Consider the following 24528-nt stretch of genomic DNA (forward strand, 5'->3'; position numbering starts at 1 on the left):
ATGTTTTTGAAATAAGATAGACTCTGGTTTGGATCCTGGCTCTGCCACTTATTAGCTGAGTGACCTTGGGCAAGTTAAGTGACCTCTCTGAGCCCCTATTACCTCATCTACAAAGTAGAAAAGGAAGTCGCGTCTGCTCGGCAGATTTGCCGGAAAGACTTACAATATGAAAAGTGCTTACCACAATGTATGGCGTTACTACATATTTTATTATTGTTGTCATCGTCATTATGTCCAGCTGGCATTTTTAGGTTTAAGTTCCAAGAAGCCTTGATTTCTTCCTACAGACTCCATTACGAAAGGGATCAGTCTCATCTCCCTGCATGACCTCTGCCAGTGTTCCCACATCACTGGGGCTGCCCACCTCCCACCTCCCCTTCCCCTCCCTGAGTGGGGACCCTGGCACCTCTCATCTCCAAGGAGGCCAGGCTCAGCCCTGCCACCACCCCCCTGCCCAGAGCCACAGTGCAGCCCACAGCCCGCCTCTGAGCAGGGCTGAGGGAGGGAGGGAGAGGAGAAAGAGCACAAGCCCCATCATCAGACTGTCCTGGAAACAGCTCTGTGATCTTGGGCAAGTTGCTTTACCTCTCTGAGCATCTAAAAATGGGGAAAGCAGCCCCTCTCTGCAGTGGAGCAGGGGTGAAGGAGTTGATAAGATACAGAGTGTACACTGGCACACAGGAAGGGCTCCCTCTTGGTGAAGGGAGCACTGCCTCCTCTCTCCCTGTCTTAGGTGAGTGCCGGGTTGCTCACCAAGCCTCAGTTTTCCTCCCTGCTCTTCCTGTTCCAGGGAGCTGAGTGCTGGACACTCACTCTGAGCAGCAAGCAAACCTGGGGGGCCCTTGGAGATTCTGGGAATCCCATGGCAGGGGACTGAGCCCCCAGCCCAGCCATTCCTCTAGAGGAGCAGCTCGTGGGCCATGCATGTCCAAGCCAGCAGCTGCCTGTGCAGGGCCCCGCTCCCCTAAGCTGCTCCAGCAGTCTAGCTGCGTCCCTGCCTCAAGCCTCCCTCCCGGTGCGCAGGGACATACAGAGGTGCTAACTGTATCAGTGATGATGGCCTTCGATGCAGTAAGTTCTAATCAATCCTTTGTGACTGACCACCTGATGACGGTTGAGAATGGAAGACGTGGTTAGTGAGGGAGAAGGGCTTGGCTGAAGGCAGGTTGATTTCACCCTGGAAGTCCCCCTTTTGTTTGCTAATAATAATATCATCTGCTATTCATCAAGTCCTGTTTTGTGCCACTCACCCTACATATGTTATTTCCAGTCCACAAATGATACTGAGAATCAAGGGTGACCCCCTCCACCTTGTGGCAAAGGAAGATGAAGTTCAAAAAGGTGAAATAACCTGCACCAGGTCTCCCAGGTGGGGATCAAGGAAGCTGAGATTTGAACCCCACTCAGCTTGACACAAAGCCAACTCAGGCTCCCCGTCCCTATGCTGCTAACTCGGGGTTCAGCTTCGTCCAAAGTTTGTTCACTGCTGTGTTGGACAATACTCTGACCACTAAGATAAGCCGCAGCGGGCCGGGCTGGCCCCGGCGAATGCCGGTTTTGCTGAATGAGCTAGGATGGGAATGAGCTGTGCTTCCGCATCTGCTTTTAAAAGGACGTTGTCCAACAAAAGGAAGTTGCCCTGCCCTGTCACCACCGCTGTAGGTGTCAGACTGGGTCCCCTGGTCTTGCGCCACGAACTTTGGCCCCTGGCACCACCTGCGGTGGGCACTGCCACCGTGGCTTGTCCCGCACAGAGCTGCCGTGCACATTCTCTTGGGCAAGCAGCACCTGCTCGGCTTACTTCAGGCGCTTGTCAGCGTTAACAAGCTGTGGCAGGAAGATCAGAGAAGCAAGAGTCTGGCATCTCCACTAGAGCTCTGGCTTCATCACTAACATGCGGTGGAGAGCCGGGCACCTCCCTTATCCTCTCTGAACCCCAGGCTTCTCCCTTGCCAGATGGGGGTAAGTGTGTCCTGTCTTCTTGCTCAGGACACTGTGCAGGGTCAAAAACGATAGGAAGTGGATTTAAATGTTGAAAAGCACTTGTAAATAAGAGGCATTATGCTTGTTGAGACAATAATCTCTACCATTAATAATAACTCGTTTATGGTGTTCCTACTCTGTGGCATTTGTTATTAAAGGCTTTATTTACATGTACTGTCTCACATAATCTTCACAACAGCCCTTATGAGGTAGTTGTGGTTTCTAGCCCCATTTTACAGAAGGAGAAGCTGAGGCTTGGTTTCTAAGCATTACAGTGCCCCAAGGCTGGGTCCTGGGTCCTCTTCTCCCCAGAAGATTTCGCACTGTGTCTTGGGTATAAAAACCATCTGAATGCTGGACCTCACCCCTGCACTCCACACGCAACTGCTGACACAGCACCTCCTCCTGACTGCCCGATGGGCGTCTCAGCACTCCCGTGTCCAAAGTCGGGCTCCTGACCGCCAACCCCAACCTGCAGTCTTTCACATACCAGTCAATGGCACCTCCGTACTTCTAGCTGCTTGGGTCCCAATTCTGGGATCATCCTCAACTCCTTGACTCTTCTCTTCCTCTCACCCTCTATGGCAAGTTCTGTCGGCCCCACTCTCAGAAGACCTCCAGCATCAGCTACTATCCTGATCAAAGCCACCAGCGTCTCTCATTTGTTCCGAAACAGCCTCCTAGCTGCCCTCCCTGCTTCTGCCCTGGCTCCCCTACAATTTATTCCCAAGATTGCAGTTCAAGTGATCCTGCTAAAACCTAAGGCAAATCATGCCACTTCTCTTCCCAAGAGTCTGGTGTGCCTCCCCCCATGCCCGGTTCCTCTCTGGCCTCACCCCCTGCTCCTCTTTCCTTCGCCTTTTGTTTCCAGCATATGTGACCATGTGACTCAGGGCCTGTGCACCTGCTGTTACTTCTCCGTGGATCCCCTTCCCAGATACACCCCTACGGCTCATTCCCTCTACTTTTTCAAGTTCTTTGCTCAAACATCACTTTCTCAACAAGGCTTTCCTTAACCACCCTATTTAAAATTGCAAACTCCAGCTTCTTCCAACACATTCTAGCCCTTTCACCACTTTATTTTTCTCCATAGCACTTATCAGTAACTAACAGTTTACTAACATTTATTGGCTGATTGTCTATCTCTACCTACTAAAATATAAGCTTCATAAGGACAGGGATTTTTGTCTGTTTTATATCCCCAGTGCACTGAATAGTGATTGGCACATAGTAGGTGCTCAATTAGCATGTGCAGAATGAAAAATTTCTTTAAAAATTACTTGCCCAGGGTCACACGGTAGGAGAATTGGGGTTTAAATTCTGGGCTGAGCCTGTGTGTATTCCCAATATGAGGGGCAGGAGAAAAGAGAGAGTGAACTGTTCTGCTTAGTGTCTCCCTTAATTTATAAGCAGGGAGAAGGTGTAGGTGGCCAGCATCACCCAAGACTAGTGTTCATGAATGTCCGCATCCCTCCCACAAGCAGAAGTGACTACATCTGACCACGGCTTTAAAGAAGCAAGAAGAGAATTCCAAGCAGGCTCTGCAGTGACGTTCCCAAGATCACCCAGCTGATTAGTGGCAGAGCTGTCTACACCCACATGTTCTGAAAAGATTTCTCTGAAATCCCTGAAAATTGGTTTTTCAAAGATAGCTGGCTTTTTACAAATTCCCTAAGGAATAAGGTAAGGGCTTCTGTCCAAGTGTGTCCGTCATCTCATCTAGTTCCTGACCCTGAGGCTGCTGGCAGACACAGGGCTGCTTGTGAAAGTCTGGGATGAAAGAATTCACTGCAGTTGAGGATGAGTTGTTAGAAGCACCATATCTGCTGCCTGTCCTACACATACCCCCATCACACCTCCACACCTTTGCTCTAACAGTCCCCATGGCTTGTCTTGCTCCTTCAGGTTCCACTCAACTTGGCAGAAGTCCCTTCCTCAGCAGAGCCCTCCTTGATTGGATATCTGTGTCCCCTGTGTGCCCTCTGTCCCCTTTCTGAGGTCTGCGGGAACCTGAGGCTCTTACTGGACTGTTCTACCCTGTTGGACATATGGAGTAGACCAGGTCGGCCCATCTTTGCAGCTGCAAGGGCCCAGCCCAGGTCTGGTCTGCTGGGGGAGGTGGAGAAGGCTCAGGACAGTGCATTCTGACCAACTGGACGAGGATGAGGGTTTGTCACACACTCCCCGTCCTTGAGGACCAGTAACCTCTATCTGGGGTTGGTCCCATGCTTGGGGGATGTGGGCACCCCCACAAGCAGGATCAATGTCACCAGGAAGGGCTCCTAGGTGCCCTGACCAGCACCCAAAATCCCCCTGCATTGTTTCACCCAGTCGTGAAGGAAGCACATTGCAGAATGGTCCCATTTGTGGATTTTCTTTTTTACTTCACTCAGTAAATTTTCTAAATAGATGGAATAAGACAAGCATAAAGGGAACAAGATATGAATCTAGAAATCAGTATTCAGATATGGATACAGATGTACTTTTGTACTCCTGAAACACGGCTGAGATGCCCTACAAGGAAGTAGTGAGGGTGAGCCTGTCTTAGCTGGGGTCCCCCTGAGACGAGGCTTTGGGTGCAGGTAGTTTTGGGGGGAGGTGATCTCAAGAAATAAATATGAGGGGGAGGGGAGAGTAATACAGGGGAGGGAGGAAGACGAGAGAAGGTGTGTTAGTGAGTCCATACAGCTGGGGGCGCCTGGGGCTCGCGCTCAGACCCCCTGAGCAGCTGTGTAGGATGCGCCTCAGAACTGTCCTCCTGGAGGCTGGGGAGCCGCGCACTTGTCCACTGACTACTGCACCCGCAATGGCTAAGGGGTGCCCCCAAGGGTATGTCCAGGTTGTACCTGTGTCTGGCTGAGTGGGGGAAAGCAGAGCAGATGGATGCCGCCCGGGAGGAGCCCCTGGGCCCTAGGACCACCCAACACCCTGGGCCAAGGGAATGGGGTGTGGGCGCCCCATAAGTCGGCTAGGAAGTGGGGATGGCTAGAGAGCACTTAGGCTTTTCACAATGACATCCTTTTGTGAGTGTTGATTTGGAGAGAACATTAAGCACAAAGAAGCAAGAAATTCACTTCTCCTGCCACCCAGATAACCTGCCTGGAGTACAGCCTCCCAGCACTATTTTTTATAGTGTGGATGAACGCAGTCCCTGTAACTGTAGGCCCTCTTTGTGTGTCCCCACGTGACATGGATAACGTCCCATCAGGAGCAGGTGCTAGGGGCTCTGCTTTCCAGGAGAAGAGGCTGCTGGTCCACTTCCAGGTCAGGCTTGGGAAGGAGTCTGCGGCCCAGATGGAACTCCGAAGGCAATGAGGCCCCAGCGGGCCAGCCCCCCAGCCCGCGGTGCAGAGCCTCGGGCCCAGCCACTAAACCCAGCGCTGCCCAAGCAGCCAGCAGGGCCTTAAATCTCCACCCCGGGGTCACTTCCATTTTCCAGTTCACTGAGCACGACCAAACTTTTGCTTCCTAAAGAAAAGTCTATCCTTCAAGGTTGTAAGCGCAGAGGTGTCCCAGCCCTACCCCACAGACAAGGCTGCAGACTCCTGAAGTAAGTGGCTGGAGACACTCACCACCCCCACCCCCGCCCCCTGCCTACATCTGCCTTGGGGTGTGGGCTTGGCACTCAGCTCGGGGCCCAGACCCAGCCCTGCCACTCCCGCTCCCGGCTGGGCAAGCTCAGGGGAGCTACTTCACCCCTGCAGCCTCTGCTTCCTCACCCACTACCCAGGACAATCTGAGGATCAAACAAGATCGTGGACGGAAAGCAGCCGCCACAGTGCCTGACATGGTTGGGACCCCAGAACTCGGGGCCCCTCTAGCACACCCTGCACTTTTCGCCTCCTGCTGGGTTCCTCCTCCTGGGCTACCTTCCTTCGTGGTCTGTCTCCCTCCACCCTATTCTCCAGTCTTGTCTGCGCCCAGTTCACGATCCCCCCACCCCTCCCTCTGCTAACTGACAGGGAAGCCTCTGGACACCTGGCTTTCTCCATGCTCCCCCATCCCCTCCCGTGACTCCCACTGCCTACCAGCAGAAGTCTATACTCCACAGCAAGGGTCAGGGTCCTACGTGGGACATGGGCTCAGAAGCCCTGGTCCTCTGTGTCACATGACACCTCAGGGGCAGCTGTCCCTGAAGCTCTGGGCCAGCTCCACCCCAGCCCTTCCCCCCTTGAACCCAGGGCCTGCTCCTCTTCAGGACCAACGTTCCCATGCAGGACAGCACAGGCTGGGGGTCAGCTGACCCAGGCCAAATGTCATCTTCATTTTTCTCCATCTGTGTGACCCCAGGCAAGTCCCTGAGCCTCATTTTCCCTAAGGGGAACGTCACTGGCAACCTAGTTCTCCAGTGTTCTTATGAGGTAAAGAAGCTGACAACAGAGCCTGGGACCCAGTATCATTATTATAACTGTCACCATAGTGCTGACTTATTGAGTGTATCCTACGTGTCATTTTACAGCTATTCTGTCACTAATCCTCACTCTGCAAGGCAGGTCCTATTATCCTTGTTTTTTTTTTTTTCCACAAATGAGGAAACTAGGGCCCAAAGGAATAAATCACGTGGAACCCTAGCCCAGCCCTGCCTGGTCCCAAAGGCTGTGCTCTTCAGCCTCTTACATGCACATATGTGCCCAGTGTGTAAGCCCTTTATGTACATATTACAACATGTATGAGCCTTACAACAGCCCTTCAAATTGATACTATTATTATCTCTATATCACAGATAAGGAAACAAAGGAACTGAGAGGTTAAGTAACATACACAAGGTCACACAGCAACCAGCAGCAGAGCCAGAATTGGAACCCAGGCAGTTTGAGGCCAGAGCCTGTGCTCCTAATTGCTACCTTCTGTATCTCTTCCCTCCTTTACCTTCTCTTATTTCATGTGATCCTCCCAGCAACCCCTCCAGACAGGTAGTTTTAATCCCATTTCACAGCTAAGGAAACTGGGGCTCTGACACACAGCAGGTATGAAATTCAACCAGGAGACAATGCATTTCCAGCTGTGAAAATAAAATGGCTCAGAACTTTCCTCAAATTCTTTGTAATATATTCTGGAAAAGCTCTCAGATGGGGGTGGGGCTGCAGCTACCTTGGTACACTGTATTCCTGCCTTGTCTTCCTAGTCCGTGCTCTAACAGCACAGCCCATTCTGCAGACTCTAGGCTTGCTGAAGGGCACTGGATGCCTTAAGGAGGCTGTAGATCAGAAACAAAATCAAACTGCAGAGCACCAAGAAACCCTTCACCTAGAATCCTGCTCAGCTCTCGGGCTTTGGAGAGTGGCTGGCCGTGTGTTTGGCTCTGTTTGCAGGAACTGCACCGAACACCTTGGGAATCCCTGGGGAGAGAACCTCCTGGCAGTAGACCAGCAAGACAAACACTGGGATGCATGCTGTTGGCTCCATGCCCACAATGAAAGGAGACATCATTAACTGAGCGTGTTCTTTCCCACAGAGGTAAGGTAGGGCCTCTGGTTCCTCTGCAGAACAATGTGCTAGGCAGCAAATATTATCAGAACTACATTTTTCAGCTTCCTTGCAGCTAAGAGTGGTATATGATCACCTTCTAACCATTGGGCAAAAAGCAGAAGTGGAGGAGGGTATTTCTGAAACATCTTTTTTAAGGCGAGACAGTGTGCCCTCCAGCTCTTCCATCCTACTGCCTGGAATGAGGGTGCCAAGGCTGGAGGTTTGGCAGTCACTCAGGGCCATGAGGTACATTTGAGCACGGAAATCACAAGCTGGGAAGGCAGAGCAGCAGGCAGGTGGGGCCTGGGGCACTGATCACCTCACAGAGCCCCACAATATCCTTGGATTGCCTGTTTCCAGACTTGTCTTAAATGAGAGCGAAATGAACCTCTACTTGTATTTAAGCCGGTATTATTAGGGATTTGGGGTTGCATACAATCAAACCTAATTCGTACTGATCTACCTCTAACCCCCATTCATCTTCCAGGTGTATTTTCAGCACACTCTCCAGTTTGCAGGTCCCTGAATCTATCAGGCTGCTTTATACCCTGAGCCTGTCCCTGCCACATGCCATTTCTCTGTCTGCAACACACTCCCTCTTCCTCTCATCCTCCAAGACAGCTTAAGCGCTACTCCATCGCCGAGAAGCTGTTGTCTAAATTCCAAAGTTATAGTGCATCTACCTTCTGAGTTCTTCTGCTCACCCTGTCCTGCTATTATATAATAGCTGTCTTGGGGAGCTCCTGGTAGCAAGGCAATGTCCAAGCTTCCCCATGGGCCCAGGCAGAGAAAACACAGTGAATACAGACGGAATGAACAGTATACAAATGTCTGCCTGGAGGGGTCAAACATTCTATGCTATAGAAGTTCCAGCAGCTGCTGTAGCTAGCGAAGGCTTCCTGGAGGAGGAGGCAGACAGTGGCACAGAGCATACCAGCTCACACTATTGGGTCAGGCTACTGCCTGTGCCATAGAAAGCAGATACCGCAAACCCTTAAGAGATCTTTATATGGCTTAATGGAATGTCTCCAAGACAGTATCTAAGTGTCTCTGAGAGGTCACAGCCCCCAGCTGCTGCCAGCGCTGGGATCACCAATTGGTAGTGATTGACAGGGCAGCTGGTTGAAGAATCTCCAAGGCCCTGGGTCGGGTAGGGGAAGGGTCAGGCATTGTTGGAAGCTAAGCCTACTCTCTGCTGGCGCTGTCCAGCCATCTGGTTTGGGTCAGAGGTCTCCAGGGACAAGTTTGATTTATAGGCCGGTGCAGCCGCCTGGGCGGCATGGGCGGAGGGCACAGGGAGGCCAGGGCAGGGGTGTGGAGGGAGGAGGAGGGAAGGGCCAGGCAGGGGCCCCTCAGAGGCAGAGCAAGCACCATGTTCCTGCTCTCAGCCTCGAGGGCCTCAGGTTGCTTTTAGTAGAGGAACACCGCAAAACAAAGTATTGCAAAAGCTAAGAAGTCTTTATTGTGCACCCACTGGGTCTATGTCTTAGGCCGTTATGATCTGCAAGAGGAAAGGGATCCACGTGAGTGCCGTCCAGCCTCAGGCACTGCGCTGGGCTTTCCACGCTGACAGGTTCACTGACCTCTCTCTGCCATCCTCCAGTACGGCCATTAGTAGCTGCATTTTCCAGACGATGACACCAAAGGGAAAGCACAGAGAGGCCCCAGCCTGGAACAGGGGAGCCAGGATTCAAACCCGGGCTTTCTGCCTGACTTCAGAGCCTTTCTCTGCCCTGCAGGGCCCCCAGAGACTTCCAGAGCTCAGAGAAGGGAGAGGCAAGCAGGGCAAGAGTCTAAGGAGGAGGAGCCACAGAGAAAGACGCTGGAGGGCTGGTCGCTAAGAATGTGGTCGTGCCTTCATCTTTTCTAGGTTATAAAGCCCTGCAGACCCTCCACCCACCCAATGTTCTCCAGCAGCACAGAGCAGAGTTGTCAGTGTAGACTGAGGCCATTAAAGAGCACTTTACAAATGAGGCTGGCATCTCTCTGAGCCTTGAGAAAGGATAGCTTTAGGCAGATGAAGAAGAAGATGGCATCCAGGCAGGGGACACAGCACAGGCAAAGGTGTGGAGGTGAAATGTGCCTGGTAAGATGCAGATGTTGGCCTGAGGACTGGGGACCAGCTCCTGAGACAGAAGTTTTAAGAAGCCGGCTCTAGTGAGGGAGGCCACATACGAGGTACGTATCCCTGGGTCTGCCCAGAGGAAGGGGTGCTGTAAGACCCTCCCTCCCCAGGGCAGAGCCAGCTGTGGCCTCCCTCCCGGCAAGAAGCTGAGAACATGGGACCAAAAGGGGCTGATATCTTTCCCATGTCCTCTGCTGGACATGTCCTGGGATCCAGAGAGGCACCACCCAGGGTTCTACTGAGGGTAGTTGGCATGGGGACAACAGTGACTGAGAAACCATGAAGCACAGTTTCCCTGGCCCTCCAAACAAGCCGGGGGAGGCCATGTAACTGGCACTACCCACTAGCTCCCTGGATAGGTAAGGGACCCCTACTGTCCAGTGAGGGCACCTGGGGCTCAGAGGGGTTCTGTGGCTGGCCCTGGTCACACAGCTCTGCAAAACCTGGCCTTAAGCCTACACCTAGAGAAATTCAGATCTTCAGGCTGAGTGAGACTGAGCAAGGAAAGCAGATTGCATTCAGGTGTTGGAAAACCTCACTGTGATTAGAGGGAGGATACCAGGGGCAAGAAGGAGACCTTCAGGACTTTTAAACCTGGGACTCAGGCAGACGAAGGTCCAAATCCCAGATCTGATTCTGCGACCATTTGGCCTCGCACAGCCTCAGTCTCCTCATCCATGAAATGGGGATGTCAGCACAACCCACTAAAAAGGATTTAATGGAATTTCATATATTTATAAAGCACTTAGGTTTGGGGCTGGGAGATGCTCAGTAGTTACTTTGACTTATCTTCATGGCCAGTTCTGTCAGGAACCCCACCAATTGTGTTGGTGGAACAGGTGGATCTGGAGGGGTTCAGCTCCCCTCTCTGTCTGTGGTGGGACTTCATGAAAAGTCCTGAGAGCCAGTCCTGAGCCATTAACCTATCCAGGGCCAGTGTGTAGCAGGCAATCCATCATCCACAGTCAGCCAGAAATGTCACCTCCCAGCTAGTAATGCAGATGAAAGCCCATTTCATCGTGAAACCAGACACCAGGCTACTTCCTGCCAAATGCACCCCATACAAGAGATGCCAGCAAAGCCCCGCTCTGGCCTTTGACCTCTGCCCTTGGTTTGTTTACACACGGCGGGGCTGGGGTCAGAGCTGAGATGAGCCGTGGGTTCAGAAAATGACAACCAGACACACACGTGTGTCAGGGACAAGAAAAGTGTTGGATGACTCCCTGAGCATGAAAGGCTACCAGGTCGGGAGCAAGTAGAAAGAGTCAGCAGGCCCCCCGCATGGCAGCCACCGGTGCCGTTCTGTTTGACTGCAGTGGAACAGCGTGGACGGAAGCCACCTGCATGCTCAGGGCTAAGGGGACATGGGAAGAACATGCTTACCCTTTCTCCAAAGAGCCTACTGCCCAGATGGAGAGATAGGAAAGACATCCCAGAACCTTAAAATCACCACTGAGGACAGCTTCGATTACAAGTCAGAACGAACACTCGACAGTGCCTCGTGAAGTAGTCTCTGCCACAATCCGGGCCACCATTTACAAAGGGCTCTCAAGGGTCTGGTTTTACTTCCTCTCCATAACAACCTCTTTCTTACTCCTCCCCTATCACACACAAGGAGGTGGAGGCTCAGAGGGTTTGGGGGTGCTCCCAAGGACACCGACCTAGCAAGGGGCGCTGCTGTTCCCCCCACCTGCGCCTGGGTGTTCTGGGCTCTTGCCTTTGCAGTGCAGCTGCCGCTCCCCCCAGGAGGGCTCCTGACCCCTGCTGTCCCCCAGGCCCTCCTCCTTGGCATTCCTAGCATACCTCCTGTCTTTGTCCCCTCACTGGCTCTCCCACCCAGGGCTGTCAACATTCTCTAAGGTTTCCTGGTCATGCTGCCCACCTCTCCTTGGACGGGTATCTGTGCTGAATCTTCCTGACCCACCATCCTCCAGCTGGGTCCTGGAATAACTCAGGAAGAGCTGTCCCTCCTTGCAGCACTGGCCCCAGAAACAGCTCCAAGATGGAAACAGTGGCCTGCGACCTCCCCATTAGACCTCCCGGTCCTCCCAGTGGCTCCCAAGCACCACTGTCCACTAGAGTTTGGGTGATGATGGGAATGTTCTGCGTCTGCTCTGTCCGGCATGGTAGCCACCAGCCACACATGTGGCTATGGAGTGCCTGAATGTGGCTAGCGCAACTGAAAAACTGAATTTTTAATTTGATTGTAATTAATTTAAACTTAAATGTAAACAGCCACATGTGGCTAGTGGCTACTGTATTAGACAGCACAGCCATGTGTTTGTCATCCAAAAAATCAGATGTGCGGTCTCCAGATAGGAGATGCCAAAGAACGGTGGAGACCCTTCCAGGTCATCTTGTCCATCTCTTCCTTCCTGTGATGGAGAAACAGGGGAAGAGAGAGGGGAGGTGACTTGCCCACAGTTACACAACCTGTGGCCATGCTGGAGGGACTGAGCCAGGTTTTCTCTTTCCAGGACCTATCCCCCCTCCTCCCTCTCTTCTGAGCACTTCCTGACACCTAGTATCTATAAACCTGGGACATCACTGCTTGCCCACCTGCACCCCTACCTACTCCAGCAGCTTTCTTCTAGACAGGCATCCCAAGCAGCTGACTTCTTGCCACTGCTGGGTTGATAGTATGATCTACTGCAACTGGGAAGCTTATAATACACACAACACACACACACACACACACACACACACACACACACACGCACACACACACGCACACACACGCACGCATGCACGCACGCACTCCAGGGGCCAGGAATTCCATAGATGACAGACAGCCAAAATCTGTTTTTCTCACTCTCCCTATGGGATGCTGATGAAGCTGATCACTCCAGGACTCCCCATGACTAAGGGAACCAGCAGGTACTATCTGCACCTGAGAAGCACTGAGCCTGTCAGAGACTCTTCGGACTTTAAACCAAGACCTGGGAAAATCACGTGCCAGCTAACAGTGAGGTAGAAGTGGTTAGGGACAGGGGCAGGGCTAGGGCCATGGCGAGCTAACCCCAAAGGACACCCAAATTGTGAGGGAACAGAGAAGACACAGGAGAGGGAGGGCACACGTGGGCAGGAGGGGTCTGGGGCAGACACACAGCACAGACAGCAGTGGGGTGCCTGCCTGAGAGCATCCCGTTCCTGGACCCACTCAGTCCTCATGCAATCTTACACTCACCCCCTTTCCTGAGGCAACCTGGGTCTCCTGGGGTCTGCACTTCCAAGGGAGCCCCAGCTGAACATCCCTCCCCTGTTCTCGGTGCCTGGTTCCTGGGTGAGCTTTGTGAGTGTCCCTGGGCTGTAACTCTAGCCCCTTACCCTATGGCAGACACCGTCAGTGAGGTTGGGATCCCACGTGGCCCTCCCAGCTAGGCCCAGACACCAGGCAGAGCTTCATCCACCTCACTGAACACTAAGGCAAACCTGCTCTTAGCTTGGGACACCCTCGTGGGTGCATTCTGAGGGAGAAACATCAACAGATAGGACAAGATTGGGAACGTGGCCATGGCTCCAATGGGGGATCAAGTCAAACGCTTCTACTCACTGACTCCAAAGCAAGGACAACCATGTTTCTGTGGGCAGCTCTGGCCTCTCACTGCTCCCTAGTCGGGTCATAGGCCTTGGCGGAGAGAGAGATGGGGGCCCCAGGTGCCTTGTCAAGTGTGGTCCCAGGGGCCCAGGATGGGGCAGCCTGTACACGCAGGGGCTCCCAGCTCTATTTATAGAAAGCAGCTGCAGCAGAGGATGAACCAGCTCGGCAGTATTTTCCAAGCTCACGCTGTCTCGGCTTAATTTCATCCCAAGCAAATAAATCATTAAGGAGGCACCGAGTCCTGGAAGAGCTGATGAAGAAGGGCCGTTAAATGGCACAGCCTTAACTTGAATTATGGAAGGCCTCAGACAAGCAGCCTTATTAGTGTCTGGGCTCGGCCGTAACTCATGCTAACCGCCCCCTTGCCTTAACCAAGGGAAGAGACTGGGAGAAGCAGCCGGTTCCCGGGGGGCCGTAGAGACAGCCCAGCAGGCTGTCTGCTCTCCCAGCCGTTTAAACCCCCTCCTGCAAACATGCTTACTCTTTCCATTGCTTTCTCAGACGCACCCACTCCCACAGACAGGGCTGGGAACGGATGCTTTGGCTGTGTTGTATTTAAGGGTGTTCAAGTGCTGTGGCAGTGGACCTGCCGACACCAGCTTCAGGAAACCCTTCTGCTGAGCACACGAAAGCCCAGGCCTGGGACCACCCACAGAGCCAGGGAAGACTTATTTTGGACCCCGGGCGGCGTGGAGGTGAGAGGTGTGGGCTCGAGTCTGCCGGAGCTGCCTCCCAAGCTCGAGCGGTGAGCAGGTTCTTCATCTCTCTCAGCCTCAGTCTCCCTACATGTGAAGTGGGACAGCAGTTTATCACCCCTGGGGATTAAACAGGATAACGCACATGGGATGCTCACTGGCGTTTGTCTGGGCTGTGGAGGTTTAAATCAGATGTACGCGCAGCACTGAGCAGTGTCTGGCCTCTCATAAGTGCTCACTTGATGACTGTTTAACAAAGAGCTGCTTCTGTTTGTGGTAATCCCTTCTCAAGCAAAGTCGCCTTCAGGGGAAATTCATGGATAATGGTGCAGATTCACTTGGGTATACCTCGCTGGCAACTCTGAGAACTTGGGTTGCAGGACATGTCAACTGAGGCCCACAGTGGCTGGGGAAGATGAGAACACGAGGGAAGTGGGGTTGGATAGGAAAGGGCGGGGATGCAGAAGGCACAGCTGGGCGGTTGGGGTTGAGGGGAGGCACAGGACCACCCTCGCACCAGCCAGGCAGGAGGGGCGGTGGGCAGAGCCAGGCCAGGCAACACAGGGCCTTGCCAGGGGCGGGGATGCAGGCCATTTCCAACAAAGAGGTCAGCACAGACCGAGGCATGGAGGAATGAGCAGATTAGCTTGGCTGCAGGATCAGTGGGGTTAGGCGGGCGGATGGTGGGGAGGAGGAGACATGCTGTGTGTGTGTGGAGGCTTTGCCCCCTGCCCTCAATTCACTGCTTTCCCAGCAGCACCCACTCCATCGGCACCAATGCCCATTAGCAGAGTGAGAACGGCTGTGCTGTATTTAAGGGCGTTCACATGCTGTGGCAGTGGGAGCTGTTGACACTGGTTTCGGGAAACCCTTCTGCTAAACAGACTGCCCGATGCCTCGACAGGCTGCATCGTCAGCATCACCAGGAGCCTGGCAGAAATGCACAGTCTGGGGCCCTACCCAGACCTACTAAGTCAGAATCTGCTTTTAACAAAATCCCCATCTGACTTGAGTGCACATTAAGGTTTGAGATGTGCAGCTGACAAGTCTGTGGGGAGAGTCCCAGCAGCACCATACCCAGTCCACAAGTCTGAGAAGTCAGGGAACCTGTGCTCAGGTCAGCCAGTAGTAAATGGAGAGATCAGTCATGTCTGGTCCTCACTGTGCTGAACCCCCTTGTTCTGTGGTCCGAGCAGGGGTAGGTCTCTGACATGTGGGAGGCACTGAGAAGCCAAGGAGAGTCTTCCTATGTGTGGAAGTGGGGGTGGGGAGCACCTATTCTACACTCCGCCCAAGCTCCTAGGTCCTCTCCACCCCTACCCATCATTCTCCAAAACTACTATGTCCTCCTTCACCTATGGTGGGTTTTTCAATACAGACTCATAAACTGCACTGAATTCTCACTCTCTTGTTTCTGGCAAGGTACACTCTCAAGGGGGAATTGGAGGCCCAGGTTTTAGTTCTGGTTCCGCTGCTAATTAGCAGATAACCTTGGGCAAGTCCTCCCAGCTCTCTGGTCCATTCAGCTCCCACCTGTAAAATGTGAGTGTTGCACAGGCTGCCAATGGCACGTTCCAGCCCAGATGCCCCAAGCCTCCCTTTATCCTCCACCACTCCCTGAAAGGTGGAGCCCGGCCACCTCTTACCCCTTCCCTTTTGTCCAAGGTCCAGCAGCGGCCAGCCCACAGCCAGGCCTAGTCACCATCTGCTGAGAGGCAGATGCTGCCCCTCAGTCCCAGCACCTCACAGCTCACCCCTGCTGAACACACACGTGGGCACAGATGGTGAGGACACCACCTGTTTGGACATCCTTGCTGAACACATGCTCACCTGGCAAGTCATCGCTGGGAGCTACAAAGCGTTTGAACCAGATATGTAGCTGGAAACCTTTAAAACTGCTCACAGGGAAGGCTGAGCACTCCCAGCTCATTTTTGACAAACACACAGTGGCCTCTGAATCTCAGGTGGCATTTCCATCATGTATCTCAAAGAGACAAGAGTCAAAAACCTCCCCAAGCCAATGTATTCCCTTGTGTGGAATGCAGAGTTCACAAGGCAGACCCAAACTTAATAATGATTATTTCCACATTTAACAATGCTAAGTCATTTTACCAACCTAGGGGAGCTGTAATAGTCAGAACCGGCAATTTCGAAACCTACCTTTCTTAGTACCTACTGTGTGCCAGGCACTAACCTAGTCACTTTCTATCTATTGTCCACAATCCTGATGCCTCGTGGCAAAGTAAATGTCAGTTACTGTCACAGATGAGGGAACTGAGACTCAGGGGTGAAGAGACTCGCTCAGGGTCACAGCTAATTAGCGGCCACGTCAGGACAGAGTCCTGGGCTGGGAGACTCCTATGAAAGATGGCAGCAACCCCGCAGTGGCCCACGGTGACGCTTGTCCCAAAGAGGCCTGCGTTTTAAACCTCCTTTCTGCAAGCAGGACTTCCTGGATTGAACCTACTTGTGACTGTGCTAAATGTGAAAAAAAAAAAAAAAAGCCCCTCAAAATAGGGCCATAGCGTCTGGCCAAAACTCTTTTTCAACTGAAAGTCTGTTCCTTTTTGTGGAAAACAAAGGGTAGGGCCAGTTTCTGAGTGCAGAGATCTGAATTGGATGGCTGGGCCATCATGCAGCCTCCACTCAGCCTGGGTGTAGGGACACATGTGCTGTGCCCAGCACATAATGAGGGGAGGAAATGGGTCACTCTGGGGTCAGGCTTCAAGGCGGGGGTGCTCAGAGCCAGCCCCACCTGTTCCAGCCAACTGTGACCCCAGTCCCGCTGCAGTGGAGAAAATCAAAGCTGAGGAGGTGGTGGCAGGTCGCACATTAACATGCACTTACTGAGCACGTACTATGTACTCCGCTAGGAGGGTGGCTGAGAAGGCTAAGGTGCAGTCCCCACCAGCAGTAACAAGACGGCAAAGTACACTCTTAATGCACCTGCTCTGTGCAACTAAGGGGCCCAGGGGTCTCGCCGTGCTGACACAACACCCCACGTAAGGACTGACTGAACTATACAACTCAAATGATCGTAGTCCAACGATGAGTTTGACGCCTTCTCAATAGCAAATTAATGTGTATTTTAAATCAGAAATCAAATCATTCACAAGCACTGCTCAGGTGCCCAAGATGAGCTCAGCCCTGGGCACCACACAGTCATTAGTACAGGACAAGCACAGTAATACCAGCAGCTCCCCTCCACCATGCACCTGCCGTGAGCCGCAGGCTGGACCGTGTGGCACTTCTGCATCTACCTTAATACTCACAGCAACTCTACGAGGTACATATAATCCCACTGCACAGATGGGAAAACTAAGGCTTGAGGATGTCAATTAGCCAGAAGGGGGCAGAAATAAAATTCAAATCAGGATCGGAAGTTTATTCTCAAAGATTGGAAACTACCTAACTGTCCAAAAATTAAAGTCTGAGTGATCAAATTACGATACAGCCATACCATGGAAACCCACACAGCTGTTAATAGGGAATGAGGCAGCTCTACATTAATCAAGCTAAACAATCACCAAGACCTATTAAGGGGGAAGAGAGACTGATAATGGCAGCTGCCAGCAAGAAGAGATGCTGGGGAGCTACGGGGTGGGGCTATTTCACCAGACATGCTCTTGTGGTGGTTAAATTTGTTGCCATGTGCACCATTTACCTTTCAGAAGTAAATACATACATATTTTTAAGTCCCTAGTCTGCCCACTTCCCCACACATACATGCCCCCTGGATGACCATCAGTGCCCTGAGGCACCTCATATCCACCTGGGGAAGGAAAGCATACACATGGGGAAGGTGAGCAACTGGGGCGAATGCAGGGAGGACTGAGCACTGAGTTGTGCAGTGCAGGGGACAGAGCCCTGGGCTGAGGGCTGGGGTAAGCTGGAGTCAGGGCAGAATGACAGGGCGAAAGGGAGACCAGGTCTAGACCTGGGTCAGCGGGGAAGAGGAGCCAAGGCCAGGTGTCAGGGAGGCTGGGAGGTCGTGCCACCCGGGGGAAACACGGGAGCTGAGCAGGAAGGTCATGGGTGCGGTGTGCACAGCTCTGGCAAGGGGACGATGTCCTTGCAGTCATCCTGGTAGAAAACTCTCTCTGGTCTTCATCAATACCAGAAGCCTTGGCTGGCCGCCAGCCTCCTCTGCTGAGCTGTTGCGCCAATAAATACTTGTTGGCAGATCAATTAAACCATCTAGGAATGAGGTCTGGAACTAGTTTCCCTGGCTTGAATCAGGTGGACAAGCCCTCCCTGACTGGTAAGCCCGAGATCCTAGGGTTCCCCCTCCTCACCCCTCAGAAAGTCAACCCTGGGCTCCAACACCTGCTCCTTGGAATCAGTGGGCAGAATGGAGGCAGGGCTGACCCAGGCAGCAGGAGGCAGGGCACAGGCGTGGTCATGACCTGGGTTTAAGCACAGCTCTGCCAGCGGCTAGCTGTGCAGCTCCTTTACCTCTCCAAGACTGTTTCCTCATCTATGAGATGGGGATAATATTGATAACATTGCCTCGAGGTTTACTGTGTGGACTAAAAAATACAAAATGAGTAAAACATTTGGCCCAGGGCATAGAATATGGGTGGTACCACCCCCCCAAAAAACCCACCTAATTATTATGACCCCCAAATCAAGGCTGATCCCCTTCCTGTGTCACTCTTGTACTACTGACCACCCAAGAACTCCAAGACAGAAGACAAAGCCATTCTGTCAGCCCTCCTGGATGCCCGCATGTGGAAGGAGGAGCTGGGGACTGGGGAGTAATTCCGGAAACCAGCCCAGAGCAGATTCCAAAGCCCTGGCCCACTCCAGGGGCGACCCTCCCAGCAGTTGGGACATTTTCAGTGACATTCTGTCGTTAGTGAACAAAGCATGCCTGATTCACGGCCACCGCTGGGACTGTCTTTATGCAACTAGCTTTTCACAACACCCCACGGAGTTCTGTGCTTAGCCAACAGCTCTGAGGGCTGGAGGTGAAGCCGGTGGGAGGGATAGCATCTCGGCTTCCCTCAAACTCACCGTCGAAGTCGAGGGTCCAGTCCTTTGCTGAGTGGCCACCCAGCCGGGTGGAGCAGCCTCTCCTGTTCCTTCTCTTTCTACCTCGGCAGTAAACATCTCCACAGGGGGCCCACTGGGCCAGTCTGCCTCAGTTTGGATCCCTGTTCCTCCAGTTACTAGCTGTGTGACCTTGAACAACTTTCTCATGAGCTCTCTGTGCTTCAATTTCTTCATTGGAAAATGAAGATAACATAGGTGTTAGAGAGTTTTTACAAGGATTAAATGAACTAAAATTTGTGAAGTGCTCAGAATTGAACCCAGCACAAAGCACAAGGTTAGTGTTACGTACTGGTGGTGGTGTTACTGTTGTTATGATTTGGGCCCCGGATCCCGGACCCCGGACCCCGCCATCGGAGCCAGCCTGCCTGTTTGCCCGGCCTCGGTGCTGAGCTTCTCAGCTCACTCAGATGGCAGAGCCCCTGGGTGGCCTACAGCTCTTTACAGCAAAGCCGCAGAGAGGTTACGCTCTCTCACTCCATGGTGTAGCTGAAGAACGCAATTATAGTAGGAAAATGCACTTCCAGAAGCTCTTTTCCTTCACAAAAACATGCTTCAGAGTTAAATGCAGCTAGCCCTTTCTAAGTCTTGCTTTTACAGTCAGAAAAATTCAAATATTGAGAAAGTGATATCCATTAACTTCTTTCCTTCATATTTGAGGAGAAGCTTCAGGCCACTCTTGTTTTGATCCATGGGTGAATCCCAGGACCTGGCCGAGCTCCCCAAGTTAATCAAAGCAGTGAGCACCAGTTACTGTGTGTGGGTCTGCTCTGTGCTGGCGAGCTTTATCATGCCCGTTTTACAGAGGAGAATACTGAGATCCAGAGAGAGGAGGTAATCATTGTCCGTGGCCTCCTGGTGAGTACAGGGGCCAGACTCTACCTGTCTGTTCTCTCCCCCAGGATCTCGCGGGGAAGCAACCCCAGAGAGTGGCCCCACCTTTCTGCTCCAGGGTCTGTCTGTATGTAATCTTGGTTCCCTATGCCCCTAGGGATGGGGGATGAATGTGGGAACCTGCCTTCATGTCCACAACCAATGTTGGCTCAGAATTCTTCTCGTGCACAGAACTCCACCTTGGGTCACTCTCCCTGCGCAGGGACTCCCTAGGGCCAAACTCTTCCTGGTGTCCAAGGATCCACTGGACTTCAGCCCAGATCACCAGCTACAAGCATCAGGCATCACCCAGTCCCTTCCTAACCAGCTCAGGTCAGACTCCACTGCAGCCTGTCTTTTGGCCCACTCTGTAGTCAGAACTTGTACCGCTGACCATAGGCCTTTCAAAGCCCAGAAAAGCCCTTTCTGCAATCACACCCTGTCCAAGATAGAGAACGCTACTCCTATCTGGAGAAGGGGCCAGCACCACAGCACTCAAGCTGATCCAGTCACCAATGGGAGATGCCACAGGCTTGCATCACATGACATCCTGGCCCTCCCTTGCCTCCTGGATGGGCATTCTATCTTTGGCCAAACTGAAAAGATCACTGCCAACTAGGGGAGGATGGAACGTTCCAAGTTTGTCTCATCAAGCTTCTCCAGCCACCTGAAGGGCCCAAGAGCTCAAAGTTCTCTCAACACGACTGTCCTTTCCCAGCCAGCCTCTACCCTCAGCAGTACACAGAACAGAACACCATGGCTTGACTTCTCTTGATCCCAACATGTGTAGGGGAGCCACTGGCTGCAACCTTGTTAGCACCTTAGCCTTGTACCCAGAAACCAAGCAACAGATAATACCCAAGTGTGAATCAATACCCAAGAGTAAGCCCACCTTGGGGACCTAACTATTGGCTCAGGTAGTTCCACTGGGCATCACTGTCAGCCTTTATCCCAGCTACCATATTATTGGTGCCACCACACAAGATCTCACAGCGATGAAAGGGACCCAACACTGCCCCATTTTACAGGTGAGTAAAACAAGTCCTAAGGTGTTAGAGTGATTCACCAAAGACAAAAAAAAAAAAAAAAAAAAAAAAAACCACTGAGGATTGGGGATGCAGTGGGAAATGAGGCACATTAGACCCCAGATCACTGAAGTGATCAATTCTGGCAAGTAGATTTTCCAATTCCATTTTAAAAGAGTGTTTATTGTTGCTGTTGGATTTCTCAGCACTGGGGTTTGCCTGTTCACCATGTCTATAAGGGTCCCCAACATTCTCCACAAGGCCATTCTCCACTGGAGTGACCAAACTAGCCTGTCTCAGGACACACTCATTTTCTCTTTATTTAACTAGTTAATCAGAGAAAACAGAACAACGTTTTGCCATCTTAGTCCAACAACCATGGAAATCACATATGAGCAAGAATGCCACCATTTATACCACAGAGCGGAGCATACCAGGCACTCTCTGGTGGGCCTGTCACCCTTGAAAATGGTCAACCCATCCTAGATCAAGTCAAGGTCAATTTTACTTGAGTAAAATCTTGTTCCTGACCTCTTTTCTGGAGTGTCATTCTCAGTCCCTCAGCTAAAGGGCTGAGCATGGGAAGAGTGGGCTTTGGTGGCTGAAAGACCTGGGAAGGCCTGGGATCTGGTTCTTTGTAGCTCTGCTCTTCAGGTGTCTCTTCTGTGAAGGGGGGCAACTATATCTCTTATTTAAAATGAATAAGCTGGAATTCTGGCTGTAAGCGCCACCTCTGGGAGCTTCATCAGGAGCATGGCAGGAAGTCTGGATGACGTGTGTGCAAGGCCATAAGTGCCCAACTCCAGGCCCTGCTCAGCTGGGATTCAACATAGGACAGGCAACCACATGCACCGCTGTCAGGCCACCCTGCCTCCCTGAGTGACTGCCTCCTAAAACCAATAACCATTTTTGTGACTATGATTTTTAAGCTATCTCACAGGCTGATTATATATATTAAATGAGAAGAGGACTTACAGTTGTCAGGAGTCAAACCCAGCAGCCTGTGGCCTTAACTGCAACTTGCAGGGGTGTTTTGTTTGCCCACACAGTGTCTTTAACAGCTGCCAACTTTAAAAATTGGAATAGTTCATACAAAAATATAGATTTCTGGGACCTCCTGAAAGAAATCAGATTCCGCAACTTGTGGCTCTCATTTCCATGAGGCAATAATCAGCTAGATGCCCCCTTCAATAGACAGCTCACCAGGAAGGCCTAAATTTCAGTGTTCAGCCCCTTCATACAGTAGGTGTTCAATAAATGCTAGTTGTTAACATCATTGCTTATTATTTATCAGTAACTCAAGTGCAGGGGCTGTGTCTTCTTACTTGTCACTCTCCTCCTGCGGTGAACTTGAAGCCCAGCACACAGGAGACATCATTTTGCACAACCCTTGCACAGACTGAAAGGTTCACAATTAGCATCAATACCCAAATCACGTATTAGGTGCCAGTTCTAAGCACTGCCCTAAGCATCTCACATATATTATTATCTTATTTGATTTCTCACAACAACCCTGAGCTAGATTACCATCATGGTGCTGCTTTTGCAGACAAGAAAACTGAGGTACAGTCCAAGACCGCTAAGCCAGCAAAGGAAAGTCAAGAGCCAAGCACAGGAGCCTGGCCTTAGAGTCCATGTCCTAACCACGACTCCATCCCACAGGATTATCCCAACTGCTGATGGAGAATGGGGCCTCCTCACCTGCTTCCCTGCACTTCCCTCCCGAGCTCCGCCAAGGACAGGCAGCCTCTGGACCCCCCTGCCCACCGCCCCCTCCCTCAGTAAGCTGCACTTACGGTCAAGGCCATTGATGTAGCGCATGGTGACTTCGCAGTGGCCCCACACGGCACTCACCACCGGGTACAGCTTCTTGCCCTTGAGGCCACGGAAGGCCACGCCCAGGTACTGGCCATCCACGACGAAGCTGAGCGTGCCCTCGTCCATGTCCAGCACCACGAGCAGCGAGTCAGGCAGCGCGAAGGCCTCCTCGGGCCCCAGGAAGGCCGGGTAGGCCACTCCGGGCCGGTTCTTGCCGTCGTGGTAGAGGCGGCTGCGGCCCAGGTCCCAGCCCCACGACTCAGCATCGCTGCCCACCAGCGCCGTGTAGCCCACCGAGTGCAGCGGGGCGCGCGCCGTGGCCACGCCCACCACGGCGTGCGTGCCCCGCTGCCGCGCCGGCCAGTGGATCTGCCAGGCGTGCAGGCCGCGGGCGTGGCCCACCTTGCCGCGGATGCCGTCGGTACTCTGCGCCACCGGGTGCCGGTGGAAGGTGAGCCGGTCGTCATCCTTGACGAAGACGTTGAGCGAGCGGTCCTCGGGGTTCCACGCGTGCCGCAGCTGCACCGCCAGCCCCGCCGCCGGCATGTCCAGCAGCTGGTCCAGCCGCGCCGGCCGCCCGGGCTCGGCTCCCCGCAGCTCGCGCTTGGCCGGCCGCAGCGCCGGCTCTCGCACCTCCACCGACTTGAGGCTCCCCGAGAGCTTCTGGCCCATGGCTCACTGCCGGGACGGGGCCAATGCGGGCCACCGCTACCTCGTGGGAGCTTCCACTCCCCGCAGCCAGGGATGGGCCACGGGGCTGGAAACCAGGCTTCGAGACCGTACACGTCCACAGCCTCGACGGGGCTGGAGCAGGGGCCCAAGCTCCTGGAAGGAAGCAAAGGACACGGGTTATAACAGCAGCCTCGACAAGCACTTAGCCTTGGCTGGGCCCTTGGCATTCATTAATAATAATAATTAATGAGTAGAATGATATCTAGCACATATCTAGTACTTGCCGTATGCCAGGCACTGTTCTAAACAGTTTACATTTATAAGCTCATTTAATCCTCACGAGACCTCACTATAAGACATTCATTATTAATCCCATTTAATAGATGAGGAAAATAAAGAACAGAGAGGAGATAGGTAATTAACCAAAGTCCCACAGTTAATAAGGAGCTGAGCCAAGATTTACACTGAGGCCATCTGGCTTCAGAGTCTGTGTTCGGCTCTTAGAGCAATCACAGGCAATTTTATTTTAGCAATAAGGACTGAGCCCAGAGAAATGGTGACTTGCTCAAGATCACAGAACCTGGAGAACCCCAGTGCATTTGGTCCCAAGAAAGGCGCAAGCCCTTTGCCAAGGTTGGGGGGACATAGTGCCCTTGACACGGGGCTGAAGACATATAGGGTGTTTCCCATCCCTGGCTGCCCTGGGGAGCTTAAATATCATCTAAAGTGCATCCAAGCTTGAGAAGCCAGACACAGAGCAAGGATCCACCAAGGCCACTCAAGGCAACTATCTGAGGATGGGGTGGGGTCTTCATGGGAAGGTGAACTGGAGGCGGGTGATAAGGGAGTTGGTGTCCAGGCTCTGGAGTCAGAGAGAACTAGGTCCCAATCCCTCTCTCCATCGCTTAGCTTTGCGTCCATAGGAAAGTCTCTTAGCCTCTCTAAGATTCCAGTTTCCTCATCTGTAAAATGGGGATAAAATGCTCCCTCCCAGTGGTGTAGGAATCTGAGAGATAGTATCAAGGGCCAAGCCTGAGACTCTGCGGGCAGGCTTTCCTCTTTGGTTCTATCTTCTGGGCATCCTGCATGTACCCACTTCCCTTTGGATGGGCAAGGTCTTTCTTTGGGCATATAAACACCATTAATAGCACTGACCCTGGACGACCTCCTCTGAGACAAGATCCTGGTTTTCAGGAAGGAGGACTTGGCCACTAT

At 52.5% G+C, this 24528-nt stretch overlaps 1 protein-coding gene across 1 annotated transcript in view; it reads right to left on the reverse strand.

The window, feature by feature from the left end:
- Nucleotides 1–24528, reverse strand: part of SPSB4 (splA/ryanodine receptor domain and SOCS box containing 4) — a 73060-nt gene that overhangs the window by 36348 nt on the left and 12184 nt on the right. Inside the window, exon 2 of the mRNA XM_074370522.1 lies at nt 22620–23466. Within this exon, the coding sequence (XP_074226623.1) occupies nt 22620–23313 (694 nt within the window). The 5' untranslated portion in view covers nt 23314–23466. The remainder of the gene's footprint in view (nt 1–22619; nt 23467–24528) is intronic.

The sequence above is a fragment of the Camelus bactrianus genome, chromosome 1 (genome assembly GCF_048773025.1).
Source record: "Camelus bactrianus isolate YW-2024 breed Bactrian camel chromosome 1, ASM4877302v1, whole genome shotgun sequence".
In the NCBI taxonomy this organism is placed as follows: Eukaryota; Metazoa; Chordata; class Mammalia; order Artiodactyla; family Camelidae; genus Camelus; species Camelus bactrianus.